The sequence below is a fragment of the Lethenteron reissneri genome, chromosome 29 (genome assembly GCF_015708825.2).
Source record: "Lethenteron reissneri isolate LAM-NWPU_2019-01 chromosome 29, ASM1570882v1, whole genome shotgun sequence".
Lineage (NCBI taxonomy): Eukaryota > Metazoa > Chordata > Hyperoartia > Petromyzontiformes > Petromyzontidae > Lethenteron > Lethenteron reissneri.
Genome location: NC_083807.1, coordinates 1692823 through 1711547, shown reverse-complemented (window position 1 = coordinate 1711547; position 18725 = coordinate 1692823). Strand labels below are relative to the sequence as shown.

Genomic DNA, 18725 nt, shown 5'->3' with positions numbered 1-18725 from the left:
ACCATGGACGGCCCTGCCCGCGTGTGCTCATGGGGTCAGTGGCGCAGGCCCCGTTGCCACGGCGAGTGACGAGCGGGCGGCGAGCGGCGTGTTTGGTGACAGCAGCAGCAGCAGCAGGCACGTGCAGTGGGGCGCGGAGACGCAGCCGGTGAAGATGCTCGTCCCTGTGCCTACCCCTGACCCCGACTCGTCACCCAGACACTGACCCTGACCCTGACTCGTCACCCAGACACTGACCCCGACTCGTCACCCAGACACTGACCCTGACTAGTCACCCAGACACTGACCCTGACTAGTCACCCAGACACTGACCCTGACCCTGACTCATCACCCAGACACTGACCCCGACTCGTCACCCAGACACTGACCCTGACTAGTCACCCAGACACTGACCCTGACTAGTCACCCAGACACTGACCCTGACCCCGACTCGTCACCCAGACACCAGCCCTAACTCTGCCAATACTATCCAAACGCAATCCGTAACCCTAACCACACTATTCAAACACACACACACTCACTCTAGCCCTAGCCGCTCTCGCCACCGAGACAACGAACTCGCCACCAAACCCCATCAGCTCCTCCTCTTTCCACTTTGCTGATCGCCCTTCAACTTTTCGGTTCTCCAGGCGGTTGGAGACCCAGGCAGGGCGAGAGGCGCGGGGGTGGAGGAGAGGCAGGGGGAGAGAGGGGCAGGGGGAGAGAGGGGCAGGGGGAGAGAGAGGGGCAGGGGGAGAGAGAGGGGCAGGGGGTGGAGGAGAGGCAGGGGGGAGAGAGGGGGACAGGGGGAGAGAGGGGCAGGGGAGAGGGGCAGGGGGAGAGAGAGGGGCAGGGGCAGAGAAGGGCAGGGGAGAGAGAGAGGGGCAGGGGGTGGAGGAGAGGCAGGGGGGAGAGAGAGGGACAGGGGGAGAGAGGGGCAGGGGAGAGGGGCAGGGCGAGAGAGGGGGGCAGGAGGTGGAGAAGAGGCAGGGGGGAGAGAGAGGCGCAGGGAGAGAGAGGGGCAGGGGCAGAGAAGGGCAGGGGAGAGAGAGAGGGGGGCAGGGGGTGGAGGAGAGGCAGGGGGGAGAGAGAGGGACAGGGGGAGAGAGGGGCAGGGGAGAGGGGCAGGGCGAGAGAGGGGGGCAGGAGGTGGAGAAGAGGCAGGGGGGAGAGAGAGGCGCAGGGAGAGAGAGGGGCAGGGGCAGAGAAGGGCAGGGGAGAGAGAGAGGGGGGCAGGGGGTGGAGGAGAGGCAGGGGGGACAGAGAGGGACAGGGGGAGAGAGGGGCAGGGGAGAGGGGCAGGGGGAGAGATGGGGGCAGGGGGGAGAGAGAGGCGCAGGGGGAGAGAGAGTGGCAGGGGGAGAGAGAGGGGCAGGGGGGAGAGAGAGGAGCAGAAGAGGAGAGAGAGAGAGAGGAGTCAAGACACCGACCGAGCGCGGTGGTTTTTGTGTTGAAGCAGGAGACGAGAAGCCGTCGGATCAGCATGGGGAGTCTCGCGGCAAGAGGCGTCGCCTCGATCGCAAACTCTTTCAGAAGCGCGACAAAGTGCAGACACTGACAGTGAAGATAAATCGGCGCAGGGTAAAAAATAAAATGAAAACACCACCCACCGGTGTGGTCACCGTTAGACATCGACAATGTTGACACCCAACGTGAAACGCGACATTATTTAACCCCCCCCCCCACCCTCTGCCCCCCACAACCTCTGCCCCCCACAACTCCTTCCTCTCCCACCAGGGCTGAGTGCGTGTGAATGGATGTGGAGGGTTGTCGCTGTTGTCAATAAAAGTGACGGTTGCCGAATTCCGAAACGCATCGAGTGGCACGGCGAACGGGGTGGCTGTGGCAGCTTGGTCTGGAGTCAACCCCCCCCCTTTATGCCCCCCACCCCCCCTTACCCCCCACCCCCATCCCCCCTTACCCCACCCCCCCATCCCCCCTTACCCCACCCCCCCACCCCCCCCATCCCCCTTTACCCCACCCCCATCCCCCCTTACCCCACCCCCCGTTCAACAATCAATCTAAACCAATGGGAGTGTATTTTTATTCCGTGCCAATATCGCCCTCGATGAAGCAGCCCCATCCTGCCTCTTCGGGGAAAAGTCAGGTGGCAGCTGCTGATGATGCTGATCATGACACGACGCCTCCCCATGATGGAATCACCCGCAATGCACCCGGCATCTCATCAGGTCTTCGGAGCTTTGGTGGGTGGCCACGAACGTGCATACCAGGTGTTACCGGCTCTCCGCAATACGTTTCTGGCAGCAGATGGAAGCAATACCACCCCACCACCCACCATGTCTAACTAATCACCACCCTTCACATCCAACACAGACAAATATCCCCCGTGTAGCCTTGACAGACTGTTGGGGCAAGTGCTCTTAGCGAGCACCTGCCAAGGCCGGAATGGCACACGAGGGGGTGGGTGGCCACCACCACACCCGGCCGCCTTTGTCTCCCTCCTGGCAATGTTTTACATATCTCTATAGGAACTCATTTGAGGCTGAGTAGACCTAGGGGAAGCCCAGGACCGGTTCAGAAAATTGTCACTTATGTTGGCTGTGAGCGGGAATCGAACTCGGGTCACCGGGTTTGTAGCGCAGCGCGCAAACCACCACACAACCGCTCCCCATAGACACACATGCACACATACATATACGTCTGATGAATGGTCCCCGTGTTGGCCTACCCGAACTGACCAGCGTGGTGAAGTATGGTCAACCCCCCCCTACCCACCCACCCACCACCCACCACCACCCGCCCCCACGTTCGACACGGCGCAGGGGAGAACCTCATCCAGCAGTGGATTGACAAATCAGGGGCTGTTACATTCTCATTATGTTTATCATCATCAGGTCATACTTTAATTACGTCGGTGCATTAAAAACGCAATCCGCGACACAACGTACACGCGAGGCGGCCCGAGCGCTCCACGGCAAAGCGCAGCACCTGCAGAGTTAGCACCTCCGTCGGGGAGATGGAGCGGTAAAAACTGGCGGCGGCGAGATGGGATTGTCGCGTGGCGAAATCGCAAGGCGCGGACAGCTTCGCCGATGCCTTCACCCAGCAGTGGATAGGTCATGGCTGCTCCGATAAAAACGATGGTTAAGAGCGTGAAGTTTGTACCCCCCTCCCCGCCCCCCAATATTCCCCCCTCCCCGCCCCCCAATATTCCCCCCTCCCCGCCCCCCAATATTCCCCCCTCCCCGCCCCCCAATATTCCCCCCTCCCCGCCCCCCAATATTCCCCCCTCCCCGCCCCCCAATATTCCCCCCTCCCCGCCCCCCAATATTCCCACGTTTCGCTGCAAGGTCAGAGGAAGTCGCTCGCGAGTTGGACTGACGCGCCAGCTATTGCCCGGCGGCAGTTTGGTCCAGAATACAAGGTCGCATCGAAATCGCGTCGACCGCGAGCCACGCGGTAGCTTAAGAATCGATTATATAGTTGATTGGTTGACTGGTGCGGGCACGTGGCACCAGCGGTAGCGCGTTCGTCGAGAGGTGGTTTACTGGTTCGAATCCAGCGGCCGCCCCGATTAATAATGCCGCGTGGTATTATGAAAATTCATTCCTTTATTTTATTTTTAACAGGTAAGGCCCACTGAGCTACGTAGCTCTTTTTGATAAGCGACATGACCTTCACAAATTAAAGCTCAAATAAGTCGCTCATGTGGAAATTTACCGCAGATAAATACACTAAAGTCTAACCGCGTGAAGTTGATTATACATGTGGAGGGAAACTCCAGACGACCCGGAGAAACATCCACGCGACCACGTGGAGAGAGACGCAAACTCCAAATATACAGCAGCAGCAGGCGTCAGGGTCGTGATCGAACCCACGACCTCCTGCGAACCAGGCGAGGGAGTTCACATCTCCGAGCCACCAACACACGATCACGCAGACACGCACACGGAACAGTCATCGCCCCCTACTGACAGACTGATGCAGAGGGACAGCTGCCACTAGGGGTGCCCCTAGGCGAGACCACACGACATCAGTCATTGCCCGCTACTAGCAGCAGACCAATGCCCCGTGTCACTCGCGCACACTGAGATTCCTCTCCTCCGAGTTCATAGCTCGTCAAAACAAAATCAACTTGAGTCAATCCACTGCTGCGATATATGAGTCCACCTAGCCAGCGGCAGATTTTTGTAATGCTTTTATCGCTCCATCTCCCCAGTGGACGTCCTGTTGGACGCGCTCCTTTCCAACGATAGATGCCCCACTAAAATAACTGGGAGGAATTAATCAAGTTTAAACAAAATAACATCTTCTTTCCCAACCATCTCATTCCTCACGTTCAATCGTTTAACGAGAGTCAATAGAAACCAATGATGTATCTATACATGGACCGACCTATGCTAGGTCTATTTATTTACGATACTGCTCCATTTTAATTGCTTAAAAAATATATAAGATTCCACATAAATTGAAAGCAAAACGCACTGTTATTCGTAGTATTCATCCATAATAATTCGCTGACATGTAAAAGCCGGTTGGCCATTCTTCTGTACAGATCGTGGTAGGATCGAGTAACACAACAGGTTGGGAACATAACTGTGGGAGAAAGTTCCGTAGGCGTTGTGATCAGGAGGAGGAGGAGAGATCTCAGAAACTAAGGGATGAGCACAATTGAGACGTTGGTGGTGGCGGCAGGCGATGATGATGATGAGACTTTGAGGTCGTTAAAATTGAGCACCCATATCAAGCAGCCGGAAGGAAGCGACAGCGCGTGCCACGTGGTCCCTAGCAGCGTCCACGGTCACCCGACCCCCCCCCCCCCTCGACCCCTCGTGGAGGTCTCAGTCGTTGAGCAGCAGCAGCTTGCAGGGGCACAGGGAGTCGTGGTGGAGCGACGTCACACGGCGGAGCTCCATCTCGGAGCCCAGCAGCACCCGCGTCCACTCGGCGCACACCTCCTCCACGCTGGGGCCCTCTCCGCCGAGCTCGGCGGGCATCACGGAGAGCCCCACCTCCTCCACGAGGCTCCGTGGAGCGTCGCCGCTGTGCACGTTGATCTGCGGAGGGTCGCAGAGTCTCGTGACCATTTCTCAGGAGGGTCCTGCCACGCGTGGGTGGGTGCGTGGGAGTGGGGTGCGTGGGTGTTTTGTTGTGTGCGGGTGGGTGAGGTGGGTGGGTGTGTGCAATTGTAATCGTGGACCACGTCACCGCCCACGGCCGTAGTGACAATGGTGAAGATGTTTGTGACGATGACTGTGACAATGAGAGTGACGGTGGTGGTGGTGGCGATGATGATTATCATGGTGATGGTTATTATGGTGATGATGAGGAATATTATGGTGATGATCTTGATGATTATCATGGTAATGATAATGATTATGGTAAAGACAATGATGATGATTTTGATGGTGATGATTATGATGATTATGATGGTAATGATGGTAAAGATGATGATGGTGATGATGGTGATGATGCTGATGGTGGTGCCCTGAGAGTCTGGTGTGTGTGTGTCGTCACCCGCGAGTACATCTTCTCCGACAGGAAGGGCCGGATGATGGCGAAGAGCGACTTGAAGATGAGCGGCGTGTTGAGCAGGTGTATGGAGCGCACCTTGATGGGGAAGGAGTCCTGTCCACACCACGACACACACACGCTCCCTGGGTTAGACCCAGGCCACGGCGCATCGCGGGAGGCATACCGACGCGATGACGATTACAGAAACAAATCTCCGGAAAGTCAGTCATCGTTTCACGTGGAACTTTCGTCGGAGCGAGGTGGGAGTGACCACACTTTACCCCACCCGCACGCGGCACCCCGCCGATGGATTAACGATGGTGGGCGGCGCGGGGGACGAAGATGTTTCAACTGCCGCTCCGGGAAATTGCATCGAACCAACCCCCTCCAAATTGCAATTCCAGGGGTATTGCTGACCATCACCATCATCATCATCACTCCACCGTGGCAGATGCTGCCCTCGTTTGTCCAGGGTCACGAGAAGGTCAAACCAACCACGCCGCGTGTACTGGTAGACATTTGCTTGCTTCACACATTCCACAAAGCTGGCAAAACTTGGAAACAGTCTTGTCGAGCTCACCGCGTTCATCCGGCTGTGCAAATATATTTTCTGACCGTCCCCATTGTAACGCGGTTACCGGTTAACGCAACGGAGAAAGGAACGTGAGCGAGTAAATACAATAAAATCAGACACCACGCACACACACGGGACACACGCGCACACCGTGAGGACGCTGGCGATTCGGCGCGCCATGGTGGGGCCCACGCGGGCCACGTGTCCGAAGCGGAGGCCCCGCAGGTCGAAGATGACGGTGACGCCGCGTAGCTGCGTGCGCGCGTCCCGCGCCAGCAGCTCCGAGGTGAGGAGGCTCACGCGGAACACCTCCGTGGCAGAGTGCACCTTGGGGTCCCAGCGGTCTGTGCCACACGACAACACCGCGAGCCCACGCCACCCGTGGCGTTAGGGCGGCGAGCGGCCACGCATCGTGAACATCGGGCAGCCCGACTCTGCTGCTGATGATACACTGAAAGGCGAAACCAGTCCAAGTCTATGAACATCAGGCCAGCGTTGATTCAAGCCAAGCCCGACTTTGCTGCAGATGATACACTGAATGTTGAAACCAGTGATCGTCTATAAACGCCACGAAGATGTTTACCCATACAATCATTGACTGGCGCGTAATGAATGCATCAGTTTAGCTCGAAGGTCAGCAGATTAAGAATCGATTTGTTCTCATCTATATATAACTTTATGACAATGATACCACTGCTGATACTGATCAGACAGGTGATGATGCTGACGCTGCTAATACTAGTGCTGCTACTGCTGCTGATATTGATGTTACTTATGATGATGATACTGCTGCTACTAGTAGTACTACTGCTGATTCTGCTACTTCTGATGATGACGCTGTTGCTACTGCTGATGCTGCTACTACTGCTGCTGTTGATTATGCTGCTGCTGCTACTGCTGCTACTACTTCTGATCCTGCTACTGCTACTTCTGATACAGGCGCTGGTGCTGTTACCGCTGCTACTGATGACGATGTTGCTTCTTTCATGCTGCTACTGCTGCTGGTGCTACGACTGCTGCTGTTCCTGCTGCTGCTTCTGCTGATGATGATACTGCTACTACTACTACTGCTGCTACTGCTGAAGATAATGCTCCTGTTGATGATGCTGCTGCTACTACTACTGCTGCTGTTCCTCCTGCTGCTACTCCTACTGCGGCTGCTACTCCTACTGCGGCTGCTCCGCCTGCTGCTGCTGCTACTGCTGACGCTGCTGCTCCTGCTACTCCTGCTGCTACTGCTGCTGAAGCTAATGCTCCTGCCGATGATGCTGCTGCTGGTGCTGCTGATGATGCTGCTGCTACTGCTGACGCTAATGCTCCTGCTCCTGCTACTCCTGCTGCTGGTGCTGCTGAAGCTAATGCTCCTGCTGGTGATGCTGCTACTACTACTGCTGCTGTTCCTGCTGCTGCTACTCCTGCTGTTGCTGATGACGCTGCTGTTGCTGATGACGCTGCTGGTGCTGCTGATGACGCTGCTGGTGCTGCTGCTGGTGCTGCTACTGCTGACGCTAATGCTCCTGCTCCTGCTGCTGGTGCTGCTGCTGATGACGCTGCTGGTGCTGATGATGATGCTGACGCTGCTGCTACTGCTGACGCTAATTATCCTGCAGCTGCTGCTGTTGCTGGTGCTGCTGCTGCTGGTGCTGCTGCTGCTGGTGCTGCTGCTGCCGCTGGCCGTGAGCCGCACCGACGCGGTAGAGCAGCACCGTGCGGCCGTGCGTGTCGGGCCGCGCCAGCGCCCCGTGGTAGCCCCGCGCCAGCAGCGGCAGCAGTGGACCCGGGCGCAGGTCCCCAACGAGCTCCGAGCACTCCTCCCTCCAGCGGTGGTAATTCCTCAGCAGCTGCAATCAACATCACCACCACCACCACCATTATCATTACCACCATCATCACCATCATTATCATCACCACCACCACCATTATCAGAAGCAACAGCAGCTGCATCATCACCATCATCATCAGAAGCAGCATCATCATCACCACCATCATCATCATCACAAGCAGCATCATCATCACCGTCATCATCATCAGAAGCAGCATCATCATCACCACCGTCATGATAATCACAAGTAGCATCATGATCACCACCGTCATCATCAGAAGCAGCATCATCATCACCACCGTCATCATCATCAGAAGCAGCATCATCATCACCACCGTCATCATCACAAGCAGCGTCATCATCATCACCACCACCGTCATCATCATCAGAAGCAGCAGAATCAACATGAATGTTGAAATTCTTCCGCACCGTACGTAGTCAACGGTGCTAATGGGAGGTGCGGGGAAGCACAGCAAACCAAACACGAGAAGCAGTTCTAAAGAAATTAGTGTTCACCCTGGATTTTAAAAGTGCATAGCTCCAGTGGCTTCATAATATCGGAACGAAGAGCGTTCCAGACGGCCGCAGAAGCGCATCTGGAAGCGCGCGATCCTGTGACCGTCTTTGTCCGATGGCTAGACAACAGCAGCAGCAGCATCATCATCATGAACCTCATCATCATCATCATCAGCCGCAGAATCAACACGAGCAGCGTGATCAGCAGCAGCACAATAATGAGTATCAACAGCACACACGACATCGTAATCAGCATCATCATCAGCATCATCATCATCAGCAGGCAGCAGACGAAGCAAAATCAGCAGGTTTAACGAGTGAGGCTCGTGAGAGCAGCAAGTCGTGGAGGTAGAAGGAGCAAGATGAGCAGCAGCGAGAGAAGAGAGACACGGAGGCGACGTTCGTGACCTGCTGCAGACTTGAAACTCCTCGCTCCACCGGTGGGAATGCCTCAGCGTCTACATCATCAGCAGCAGCAGTATCAGCATCAGCAGCATCATGAGTAGCATCAGCAGTATCATTATCATCATCATCAGGAGTAGCATCAACACCACCATCATCAGCAGTAACATCATCATCAGCAACAACATCAACACCACCATCATCAGCAGTAACACAACATCATCATCAGCAGTAACATCAAAACCATCATCATCATAAACATCAACACCATCATCAGCAGTATCATCATCATCATCAGCAGTAACATCAGCACCACCATCAGCAGTAGCATTAACATCATCATCAGCAGTAACATCATCACCACCATCATCATCAGCAGTAACATCACCACCATCATCACTCGCCTCATAAGCAGCAGATTTGTCAACATCAAAATCATCGTCACCGCTACAGTGATGAGGATGATGATGATGATGATCTCGAACTCCGTTCCACACTTCTGGGTACACTTTGCAGATCGCCCGCGTGCCCACTGCCAGTGTCAATGGGTGCAGCTTTTAACCGTGCCTCGTCCCGGTCACGTGCAGTGTCAATATCACCAGGGGGGTGCTCAGAGCCGTCAGCTCGCCAACGCCACCAACCACCAACCACCACCACAGACAAAGATCCCCCGTATAGCCTTAACAGACTGTAGGGGCAAGTGCCGTTAGCGAGCAGCACCTATGAAGGCCGGAACGGCACACGAGGGGGTGGGTGGCCAGCACCACGCCCGGCCGCCTTTGTCTCCCCAGTGGCGATGTTTACACAGCACACCGAGTACTCGCGTGAGATCGAGTCGACCTAGGGGAGGCCCAGGACCGGTTCAAATCATCGTCACCGGTGTTGGCCGTGCAGTGATCTTTAATCGAACCCAGGCCGCCGGGTTCGTAGCGCAGCGCGCTAACCGCTACACTACCGCTCCCTACACACTCATAACACCTGGCACGCAGCTGGCACGCAGCTGGCACGCAGCTGGCACGCACCTGGCACGGACCTGGCACGCATCTGGCACGCACCTGGCACGGACCTGGCACGCACCTGGCACGCACCTGGCACGCACCTGGCACGGACCTGGCACGCACCTGGCACGCACCTGGCACGGACCTGGCACGCACCTGGCACGCACCTGGCACGCACCTGGCACGGACCTGGCACGCACCTGGCACGCACCTGGCACGCACTTGGCACGGACGGAGTATCGAGCAACTGACCTGGAAGGCTTGCGCACAGTCGAGGTCACGGGCACGCACGAACGCCATCAGGAAGTCGTCGGCGAGGCAGATGGGGGCACTGGGGAGGTCTCGCAGGGCGAGGCTACGTAGCTCCCGCACGCGGGCCCTCACCACCGGGTGCTCGTTGGGCAGGTCGCGGGGCTCTGCGGGGCCACCCGTCTCCGTCATTTCCCAGCCAGGGAGGATCGCCATCGACGGCTGCGGCGTCACAAGAGCGGTCGTGTCAACCACCGTGGGTTCGATCACCGAGCGTGACGACGCCTCGCTGTGTGTGCAGGGTGCTTTAAACAAACAAACCAAAACAAACCAAAATAAACTTGTTAACGCTTACGTGGGGCTGTCGTTTTTAAGGGGGGGAAATAGCAACGGATAATACACCGTAGGTATGATAACAAATGTAATAACTCTTTGGTTCTTTCGGTAAAGTCACGTAGGTATAAAATAAAATAAATCACGACGTTTCGGGCGCAACGAAAGCTTCAAATCTAGAACAAATGTAATGCTAATAGCTTCAAAAAGTGGAAGAGTCTCCATTTGTTCGCCATCGTTGTCAACGCGTGCCTGGAATCTTCCTCAGGTGGTCTCCAGAGCCCGGATGCACATTTCTCGTGGCATTGTTGCAAATTCTCAAAAGTGTTCAACATTTGCTTGAACTCCCCCTGTATTTGGAGTTTGCGCGTCTCTCTCTCTCTCTCCCCGTGGGTTTTTCTCCGGAGCAGCGTTAACATTGCAGATACGACGACGACTCTGCAAAGGGCACGAGCGTATGGCGGTGAAGGCGCAGCCCCGCAAGTGCCTCCTGGTGGCGCAATCGCCTCCACCAGGGGCAGCTCGAGTCCCCCTGGTGAAGCGTCTCTCGTGTGCGTGCCCAGCACGCCCTGACCCGGCACACCCTGACCCAGCACACGTGACCCAGCGCACCCTGACCCAGCACACGTGACCCAGCGCACCCTGACCCAGCACGCCCCCTGACCCAGCACACGTGTCCCAGCGGACCCTGACCCAGCACACGTGACCCAGCGCACCCTGACCCAGCACGCCCTGACCCAGCACGCCCTGACCCAGCACACGTGACCCAGCGCACCCTGACCCAGCACACGTGACCCAGCGGACCCTGACCCCACGGCCTACTAGAACTTCCCCTTCGCCTGTGGCGACCCGGTTATCATTTATACTGCTGGGTGGACAGAAAGGGGGGGGGGATTTAAACTGCCGCGCCAGGAGATCGAATCGAACCGAGCACTACAGCGTCACCAGTCGAGTGTGAACACACCGCTACACGACAGCTGATTACGTTAATCCATCGTCGAGCTGCAGCTCACCTTTGGTCACAGCATAATTTAACTGGACATCTGTGAACAAAAATAGCTTCATAGCTCATCGGATTCCTCCAGTATAGTTAAATATTCCGACTATGACTCTGCGTGTAGTCTGTGTGTGTGCTTATAACGGATGCTGACGATGATGATTCTGCTGACGATGATTCTGCTGATGATGATTCTGCTGCTGACGATGATTCTGCTGCTGCTGATGATTCTGCTGCTGACGATGATTGTGCTGCTGACGATGATTCTGCTGATGATGATTCTGCTGCTGACGATGATTCTGCTGCTGCTGATGATTCTGCTGCTGACGATGATTGTGCTGCTGACGATGATTCTGCTGATGATGATTCTGCTGCTGACGATGATTCTGCTGCTGACGATGATTCTGCTGATGATGATTCTGCTGCTGACGATGATTGTGCTGCTGACAATGATTCTGCTGCTGACGATGATTGTGAGAACCCGCGCACGCACCTCACCTCCTCAGTCTGTGCTGTGTGGCCACTGCGTTCCGCACTCCGTCACCCCGCGCGTCAAATCGATATCTTGCTCTGGAGTCCCGGATTTCTCCAATCCCCAAAATCTCAGAGTCCCCGCGTCTCTTACGAGTATCTCGGTCCACGTGTCTCTCGAGTCTCAAAGGTCCCTCAGGCCGAAAATCCCGATTCCCTGGGTACCGGATTCCTCGAGTCTTGAGTCGGATCCCGAGTACCAAGTGAGAGCCTCTGAAGCTCCGAGTCTTGAAACCGCCGAGTCCTTCAATCCCCGAGTCCGTGAGTCCTTGACTCTAGGGGGGGTGCCTTGAATCACCACCTCGCTCGTTGTGCGATCAGCCTACGAACCTTCGAGTCCGATTCCTCGATTCTGATTCTCTGAGTTCCTTGTATCTTCGAGTTCCCATGCGAGTCCCTGTTGGGAGTTCTCTCAAATGCCACGGAGCGATTCCTCGAGCGGCTGAGTCCTCTAGTACCTGCAGGCGAGTCGCAGTCCGTGTGGAGTCCACGTGGGCAGCACGCGCGGCGAGTCGCGGTCGAAGAGGAGCGAGTCCGAGAACGAGCGGGCGATGAACGCGCCGGCGTTTGTTTATTTACTCATGCGAGTTATTTATTGTGTTTACTTTTGCCGAGGGAATTAATGAATGACAGCCAACCCCGAAGGCGGAGAGAGGAACGGTGGCAAGCGGCTGAGCACGAATCCGCCCCCCTCCCTTGCCACGAGGCCCCGTTTATTGGAAGAGAATTGTGCAAGAGTCCGACAGATTATTGCGGCGGTGGCGGTGGTGGGAACGGTGGCGCAGTGGTTAACGCGCTGCGCTGTGAAACCCAGCGACCCGAAGCGAGATTGATCGTCAGTCGCGGCGAACATGAGTGGCGAGTTATTTCTGATGTGAAATCGGATCTCCGTCTCCCCCCTCCTCTCCACCACCGCCGCCGCTCCCACCGCTCCCACCAGCCTGAATGATGAAGTATGGTCAAGCAACGCTCCGCCACCGATTTGGCCGTGGGGGAGGGAGGGGTGGGGGAGGTCTTAATCCAGCAGTGAAGCGAATTGGCAAGAGGCCCGCGTGAATATTTATTGGCGGGTCAGCCCAGCCGAAGTTCGATTCCCGCCCACGGCAAACATTAGTGGCTCAGTGAGATATGGACATGATGACTGGGCATCCGCATGGTTAAAGCGAGTAGCTGCCGTGGTGTATGATGCCACATCAGCACTGGGAGTACAAAGGTGGCAAGGCATCGTTGCGAATGATAAAACACATTTAGTTGGAAACACAAATTATATCAACCAATGCTTATGTTTAGTCACAGCCGAAGCAGAGGGGCTCCATGTACATGCACGCACAGAACTATTGGCAATCTGCTACTAGATGTTGACCATACTTCACCACGCTCGTCAGTACGCGGGTGTGTGAAGGCGGTGGGGGGCATAGACGTGGGGGCATGGTACCGTACAACAATGGGTTGTATTGCCTACCAGCGGCGCCTGGTATGGCGGAGACGTGGGTTCGATCCCGACCCTGACGACGCCTGCTGCTGCTGTATATTTGGAGTTTTGTGTCTCTCTCTCCCCGTGGTCACGTGGATTTTTCTCCGGGTCCTCCGGTTTTTCCCCTCCGCGTTTAGAATCACTGTGCGTCTCGAGTATGTGGCTGCTGCTATGCATTTCCACACTATGATAAGCCTCTTTGTCGAGCTATCATTTGTGATAGCCTGGTCAATTCTGAACAAGGGCCGTATAGCTGAGTGGGCCTTACTTGGTAAAAAGATTTTTTTTTCTAGTTGATGTAACGCCCACGCCCACTCACTGTGTAAACGCTTCTGGACAAACACGTTTGTGCGGTTCATGATGAAGTGCTTTGTTTCTTGTGGGTTGTTTTAGAGATCGCGTCCGTGTGAATGTGCCGGAACCATCTCCACCCGACACAGCCGATCAGCAAGGAGCGTCACGTGAACAGAACGTGGCGATGCATTTACTCTTCTCGCATCCTCACCGGCGGTTGGATGTCAACCACCAAAATAAACAGACAGCAGCATCAGCAGCAGCAGCAGCAGGATCTTAATTGGCCGTGTCGATTGGAGGTGGGTCTACGGCACATTTCAGCGACATAGCCCAATGAAGAAACTTTACAAAATTATCTGTTAAAATATTGGGTCGGGAAAGCAGTAGGTGTTAAATGTACTCGTCTGGCACGACCGTCAAATCTCGGTTCGACCCTGCGGGTGATTTCGATATGCGACAAGACGTGGCGCCTTCCGGATGGTCCATCCATTGCCCCCCACCCCCCCAAAAAAAGAGAGAAATCCATCACGAAAAATTTAATGTTTCCACGTTTGACTGCGTGACATGTCGCAGTGGCGATAAATATATCCACGTGTAGTTACAGTGATGCGACGGCTATGGACTCACCTGAAAGTTCGTGAGAAAATATTCGAGCCAACGTGTCGCATCTCTTTTTCTTTTCAAAGGGCACGGGCAGTTCATGCGTGGATAAAAAAAAATGACGTTTCTACCGCGGCCACTATCATCGCCCTCTGCATCAGTGGCCAATCAGTGAGGCCACGTAACATCAACTTCACCTCCCTTGGTCGGCTGTGCGGAACGCAAACACGCGAACAGCTGAGCATGCAAGTCGCAGCAAGCGTCAACACACGCGCGTAGCAAACGATACCACCACGTTCGTCAATAACAGCGCGGTTCAAAAAAGAAAGGTTAAAATGTATAACAGACGACGTTTCGGGCAATGGATCTTCGTCATAGCATATGAAACAGAGAGGCCAGAAGAGGGATTAAGAGTTGGTGACTGCACTTGATTACGCGATGGGGCCTTGATGAGAATAAATTATTGTTCTGATGCCCCTCGTTTAATTTTTTTTTTTAAATCGACAGTCATTTACCTATCCAAAGTGTTGATTCAGGACCAACGCTCTCAAAATATTATGGCTTTCCACAGCACTCAAGTGCGTTGTACCGAGCAGGAACCGGCTTCTCCTAGTATTCACTCATTCTCTGTTCATAGCCCCCCCAAACACCTGAAATCCCACCGGGCGGTACACAATTCGGCTCACCGCAGTTAATCGATCGGTATCGATGGCGCGTGGTGGGGTAAAGTGTGAGTACTCCAGCGCGGAGGAGGGTAGCGCTTCTAAGGAGGCTCTCCTCTGGTGGAGGCCACTTCCGTCAGCAGTTGGCGCGAGCAGGAACGTGCAGGGGATGCTCCTTTACCCTTTTGAATCACCGAGGAGTTGATCGGAACGAGAATTTGATTGGAGCGAGGAGTTGAACGATTCCCGAGTCCCGGTCGCCACCCGCTCTCCCACGTTGACCTCTCGCACGGATTCCGCTGCGAGCGGGTTTAATTGTAAACACATCATGCAATTCAATAAAATTAAATATTATTGCATTCTGTCTCCGCACATGCATATTCATTTCGTCTCACCAGTCAGCCCAGGAGCAATATTCATCATCATCATCACCGTCGTTAAGCCGTGATCTCTCCACTGCTGGATGAAGGCGTTCTCTTTCCTCCCCGCAGTCCGGCGATGTTAACAAGAGAGGCACTCGGCTCCGGGCACACGAGCCGACACCACCGCTGCCATCTCTCCCGGCGCGTTCCCCTCCGTTGGCTGCAACTCCGACACTCGTCTCGACCGCACGCCGCCCGTCACGGCCTTGAGACAACCATTACTTAGCCACCCAAACCAAAAGTCGCAGGTTTTTTTTTAAGTTTTGCTCCCATTTCTCTTTGCGCGTCGTTGTTTTTTGGGTGACAGGGGTCACTTAGACATGGGGCTCATTCCTGCGTCTCTCGAGTTCTCCCACTTGGTGAGATTAAAATCTACTTGGAAGGCCCCCCGATCCCACTGACCCCATCCACCACCCACCCACCACCCTCCACCCTTGTCGTGAACGTCAGATTTTGATGCGAGCAGAGAACGCACTGAGCGAGAGGCGCAACGCGTGGAGTTTGAGACCCCCACGCCTTCAAGACGCGATTACAAACCCACGTTGCCTTGTAGCGAGACCCCAAGCGTTGTCGAGACCAAAGCACGGAGAGAGACCCACAGACAGACCCACAGAGAAACCAACAGACAGACCCACGGAGAGACCCACAGAGAGACCCACAGACAGACTCACAGAGAGACCCACAGACAAACCCACAGAGAGACAGACAGACCCACAGAGAGACCCACAGACAGACCCACAGAGAGACCCACGGAGAGACCCACAGAGAGACCCACAGAGAGACCCACGGAGAGACCCACAGAGAGACCCGCAGAGAGACCCACAGACAAACCCACAGAGAGACTCATAGACAGACCCACAGACGCATCAACAGACTCACAGGCAGGCGCATAGAGAGACCTCGAGACAGGCGAATTAAGACACCCCGAGTGGGGGGGGGGGGGGTTCAGACATGTCAATGAGTAGGGGGGCAGCTACCCCGCTTCACCCCCCTCTGGATCTGCGACTGCGTAGACGCACGAGTGTGCCCTTTGCACGGAAACAGAGGGGGGGGGGGGCAGCCCCGCCCCTCCCCGGTGTCTGCACAATTGCACACGAACAGGAATGCGAAATGCCCACCGCTGCGTGCCAGCTCGCTCGGATGTTCGGACCGTAGAATTTGGCGTCTCGTGTGTCCGGCGACGGGTCGCGCCGAAAGTCCAACCCAGTCCCGTTACACAACCTCCGGCAGCAGCAACAACAAAAAAAACCCAAAACCACTGCGGCCCCGTCGCTGGGCCACGAGACAGAGGTTGCGACTGCGATTATAGATGGGGCGGTGGCTGGTGCGGAACGGATACCGTGCAGGAAAGTGGATCTGAGTGCGGAACGTCCGCACCACGTTGCGTTGACGGAACCGCGAATTACCCGGAGCGAAAACGGATCAATTGTCAGCAGCATCGCATTGTGCTCGAGTTAAAGAGTGGACGTGCGGTGCGTGTGGGTGTTGTGTGTGTACGTGTGAGTGCATTGTGCGCTTGTGGGGAGTGGAGGTGGAGCGGTTAGCGCGCTCACGGCCAACATCGGTGACGATTGCACTGTGTAACAGTTTATATGCTCCTGGGTAACAAGTGCTATTTCCTAATTGCTTATGCCTCAAAAGTACAGAAAGTGAATATTATTCTCCACAAACTTTGCTTTGGTGACCATGACAGTGATTTTTTGATTTAAAGCTTTCGTGACTGCAGGGATTAATCTTCTTGGTTCTTTCGGTGAAGTCACGTAGAAGGGAAATAATAAAATAATAAAAATAAAACATAATAAAATAATTCTCACGACGTTTCGGCCTCAACGCAAGCAGCCGTCCTCAGGTGAAGAACAGGTCTGTCGGAAAGACAGCGTCATTCAGACGCTTGCGTTGTGGCCGAAACGTCGTGAGAATTGTATTTTATTTTTAATATTTTATTATTTCCCTTCTACGTGACTTTACCGAAAGAACCAAGAAGATGAATCCCGGCAGTCACGAAAGCTTTCAATCGAAATTTAACCGCTACTAGAGAGGCTTTATTTAATTTTTGTTCCATTTGTGCATCGTCAGGTATCACCGCATCTGCTGCCAGGGTGTTGTGTGCAGTGGATGCGGCTGTGGGTGGACTCTGAGCAGTTTCGTGGAAGATTAAACCCAGAGGGATTATTCAGCATTGGTGCTGCTATGAAGCCACGTGGCCTATAGGAGGCGGTCAACTCAAATTCCGCGTTTCAGACCACACGAGAGGAAGCCACAAGCCGCCGGCCCGCCAACCATTCACTCACCGACCAACAACCATCCTTCATCCATTCAATTCGTTCCAGATATCATTCAGCCTGGCACGGTACGGGAACGTTGACAAGCTGTGTGTTTTTTCCTCCACGTGTTCACACGTTCGTTGTAGGATTCATAAGTGGCCCTGCGGAAGCCGCGTGTGTGAGCGGCTCCTTAGCTCAGGGGTTAGAGCACTGGTCTTGTAAACCAGGGGTCGCGAGTTCAAATCTCGCAGGGGCCTACCCATTTTTTTCCATAAATTCTTTTAACGTTATTCAATTTATTGCTTCCTTCAACAGTTCCCCACTCGTTCCGATGGGGGCCCTTGTCAAACTTATAATGTGCAGACGCATAATTTTAGTTTTAATGTTCCTGGCCGTCGCATTTAACATTGTTACATTTAGTAACGAGTGGACAGGGGCTTTGAAATGAGTTTTCGTGTGGAGGCGCCGGATCGATTGTCGCACCGCAAGATCTTGAGAGGTGTCGGTGGCGGCTTGGGCAGGCCTGCTTCATTCAGCAGTGGAACGACCATGGCTCATGTTGACGACTGCTGCTGCTTTGGCCCTGCTGCAGACTCAATGTTGACTGCGTTGCCCTCTCGTGGTGGCTCTGCATCATGTTCTATTTGTTTTAACATGTTCGAACTGACTCACATTCGTGCAGCCATGAATTATTATCTTTTGAAATTAATCTATAACTTTTTTTTAAAGATTACAGGTATACAGGTGTGATCTTAAAACATTCATCAATTGTTCTGTGAAATTTTCGTTCAACTTTTAAATGTCATCTGATAATGGAGAAGAAAAAAAATAGACGTTTAATCTTGATTAAAAAAAAAGTTTATCTTATAGAATAAACAATTACAAGATTCAATGCCAGTGTTAAAATAAATAATATAACCCTTTATGTCCTGATTTTCGCAACTCTGTACAAGGGCCGTCCATAAATGACGTCACGCGATTTTGGACGATTTTTGCCCCCCCCCAATGAAACACGCTTCACTCTGATGTTGTAGGAGAAAACATTTATTAAAAAGTCTTTAATTAAGTAGAACGTGTTGCCTATATGTATTTAAAGTTGCGCATTTTGATGTGACGTCATATTTCTCAACCCC

General features: G+C 54.3%; 1 protein-coding gene and 1 non-coding gene across 4 annotated transcripts; one reads left to right on the top strand and one right to left on the bottom strand.

Annotated features, from left to right (window-relative positions):
- Positions 1 to 3270: 3270 nt before the first annotated feature.
- LOC133349136 (alpha-tocopherol transfer protein-like) lies at positions 3271 to 12797 on the bottom strand. Of its 3 annotated transcripts, none has more exons than XM_061562361.1 (6): positions 11839 to 12797; positions 10019 to 10237; positions 7716 to 7869; positions 6179 to 6372; positions 5458 to 5568; positions 3271 to 4997 (listed from the first exon to the last, which is right to left on the bottom strand). In XM_061562361.1, exons 2-6 carry the CDS (start codon positions 10229 to 10231, stop codon positions 4782 to 4784), a joined length of 888 nt encoding a protein of 295 aa, XP_061418345.1. In that variant the 5' UTR covers positions 10232 to 10237; positions 11839 to 12797; the 3' UTR covers positions 3271 to 4781. The 3 variants fall into 3 exon arrangements, with proteins under 3 accessions (XP_061418345.1, XP_061418343.1, XP_061418344.1); XM_061562359.1 differs by having other exon boundaries at positions 10019 to 10320; positions 11844 to 12797; XM_061562360.1 differs by having other exon boundaries at positions 11844 to 12797.
- A 4979-nt stretch (positions 12798 to 17776) lies between these two features.
- Positions 17777 to 17849, top strand: TRNAT-UGU (transfer RNA threonine (anticodon UGU)). The gene has a single exon. It is a non-coding gene; the product is annotated as a tRNA-Thr (tRNA).
- Positions 17850 to 18725: the final 876 nt, after the last annotated feature.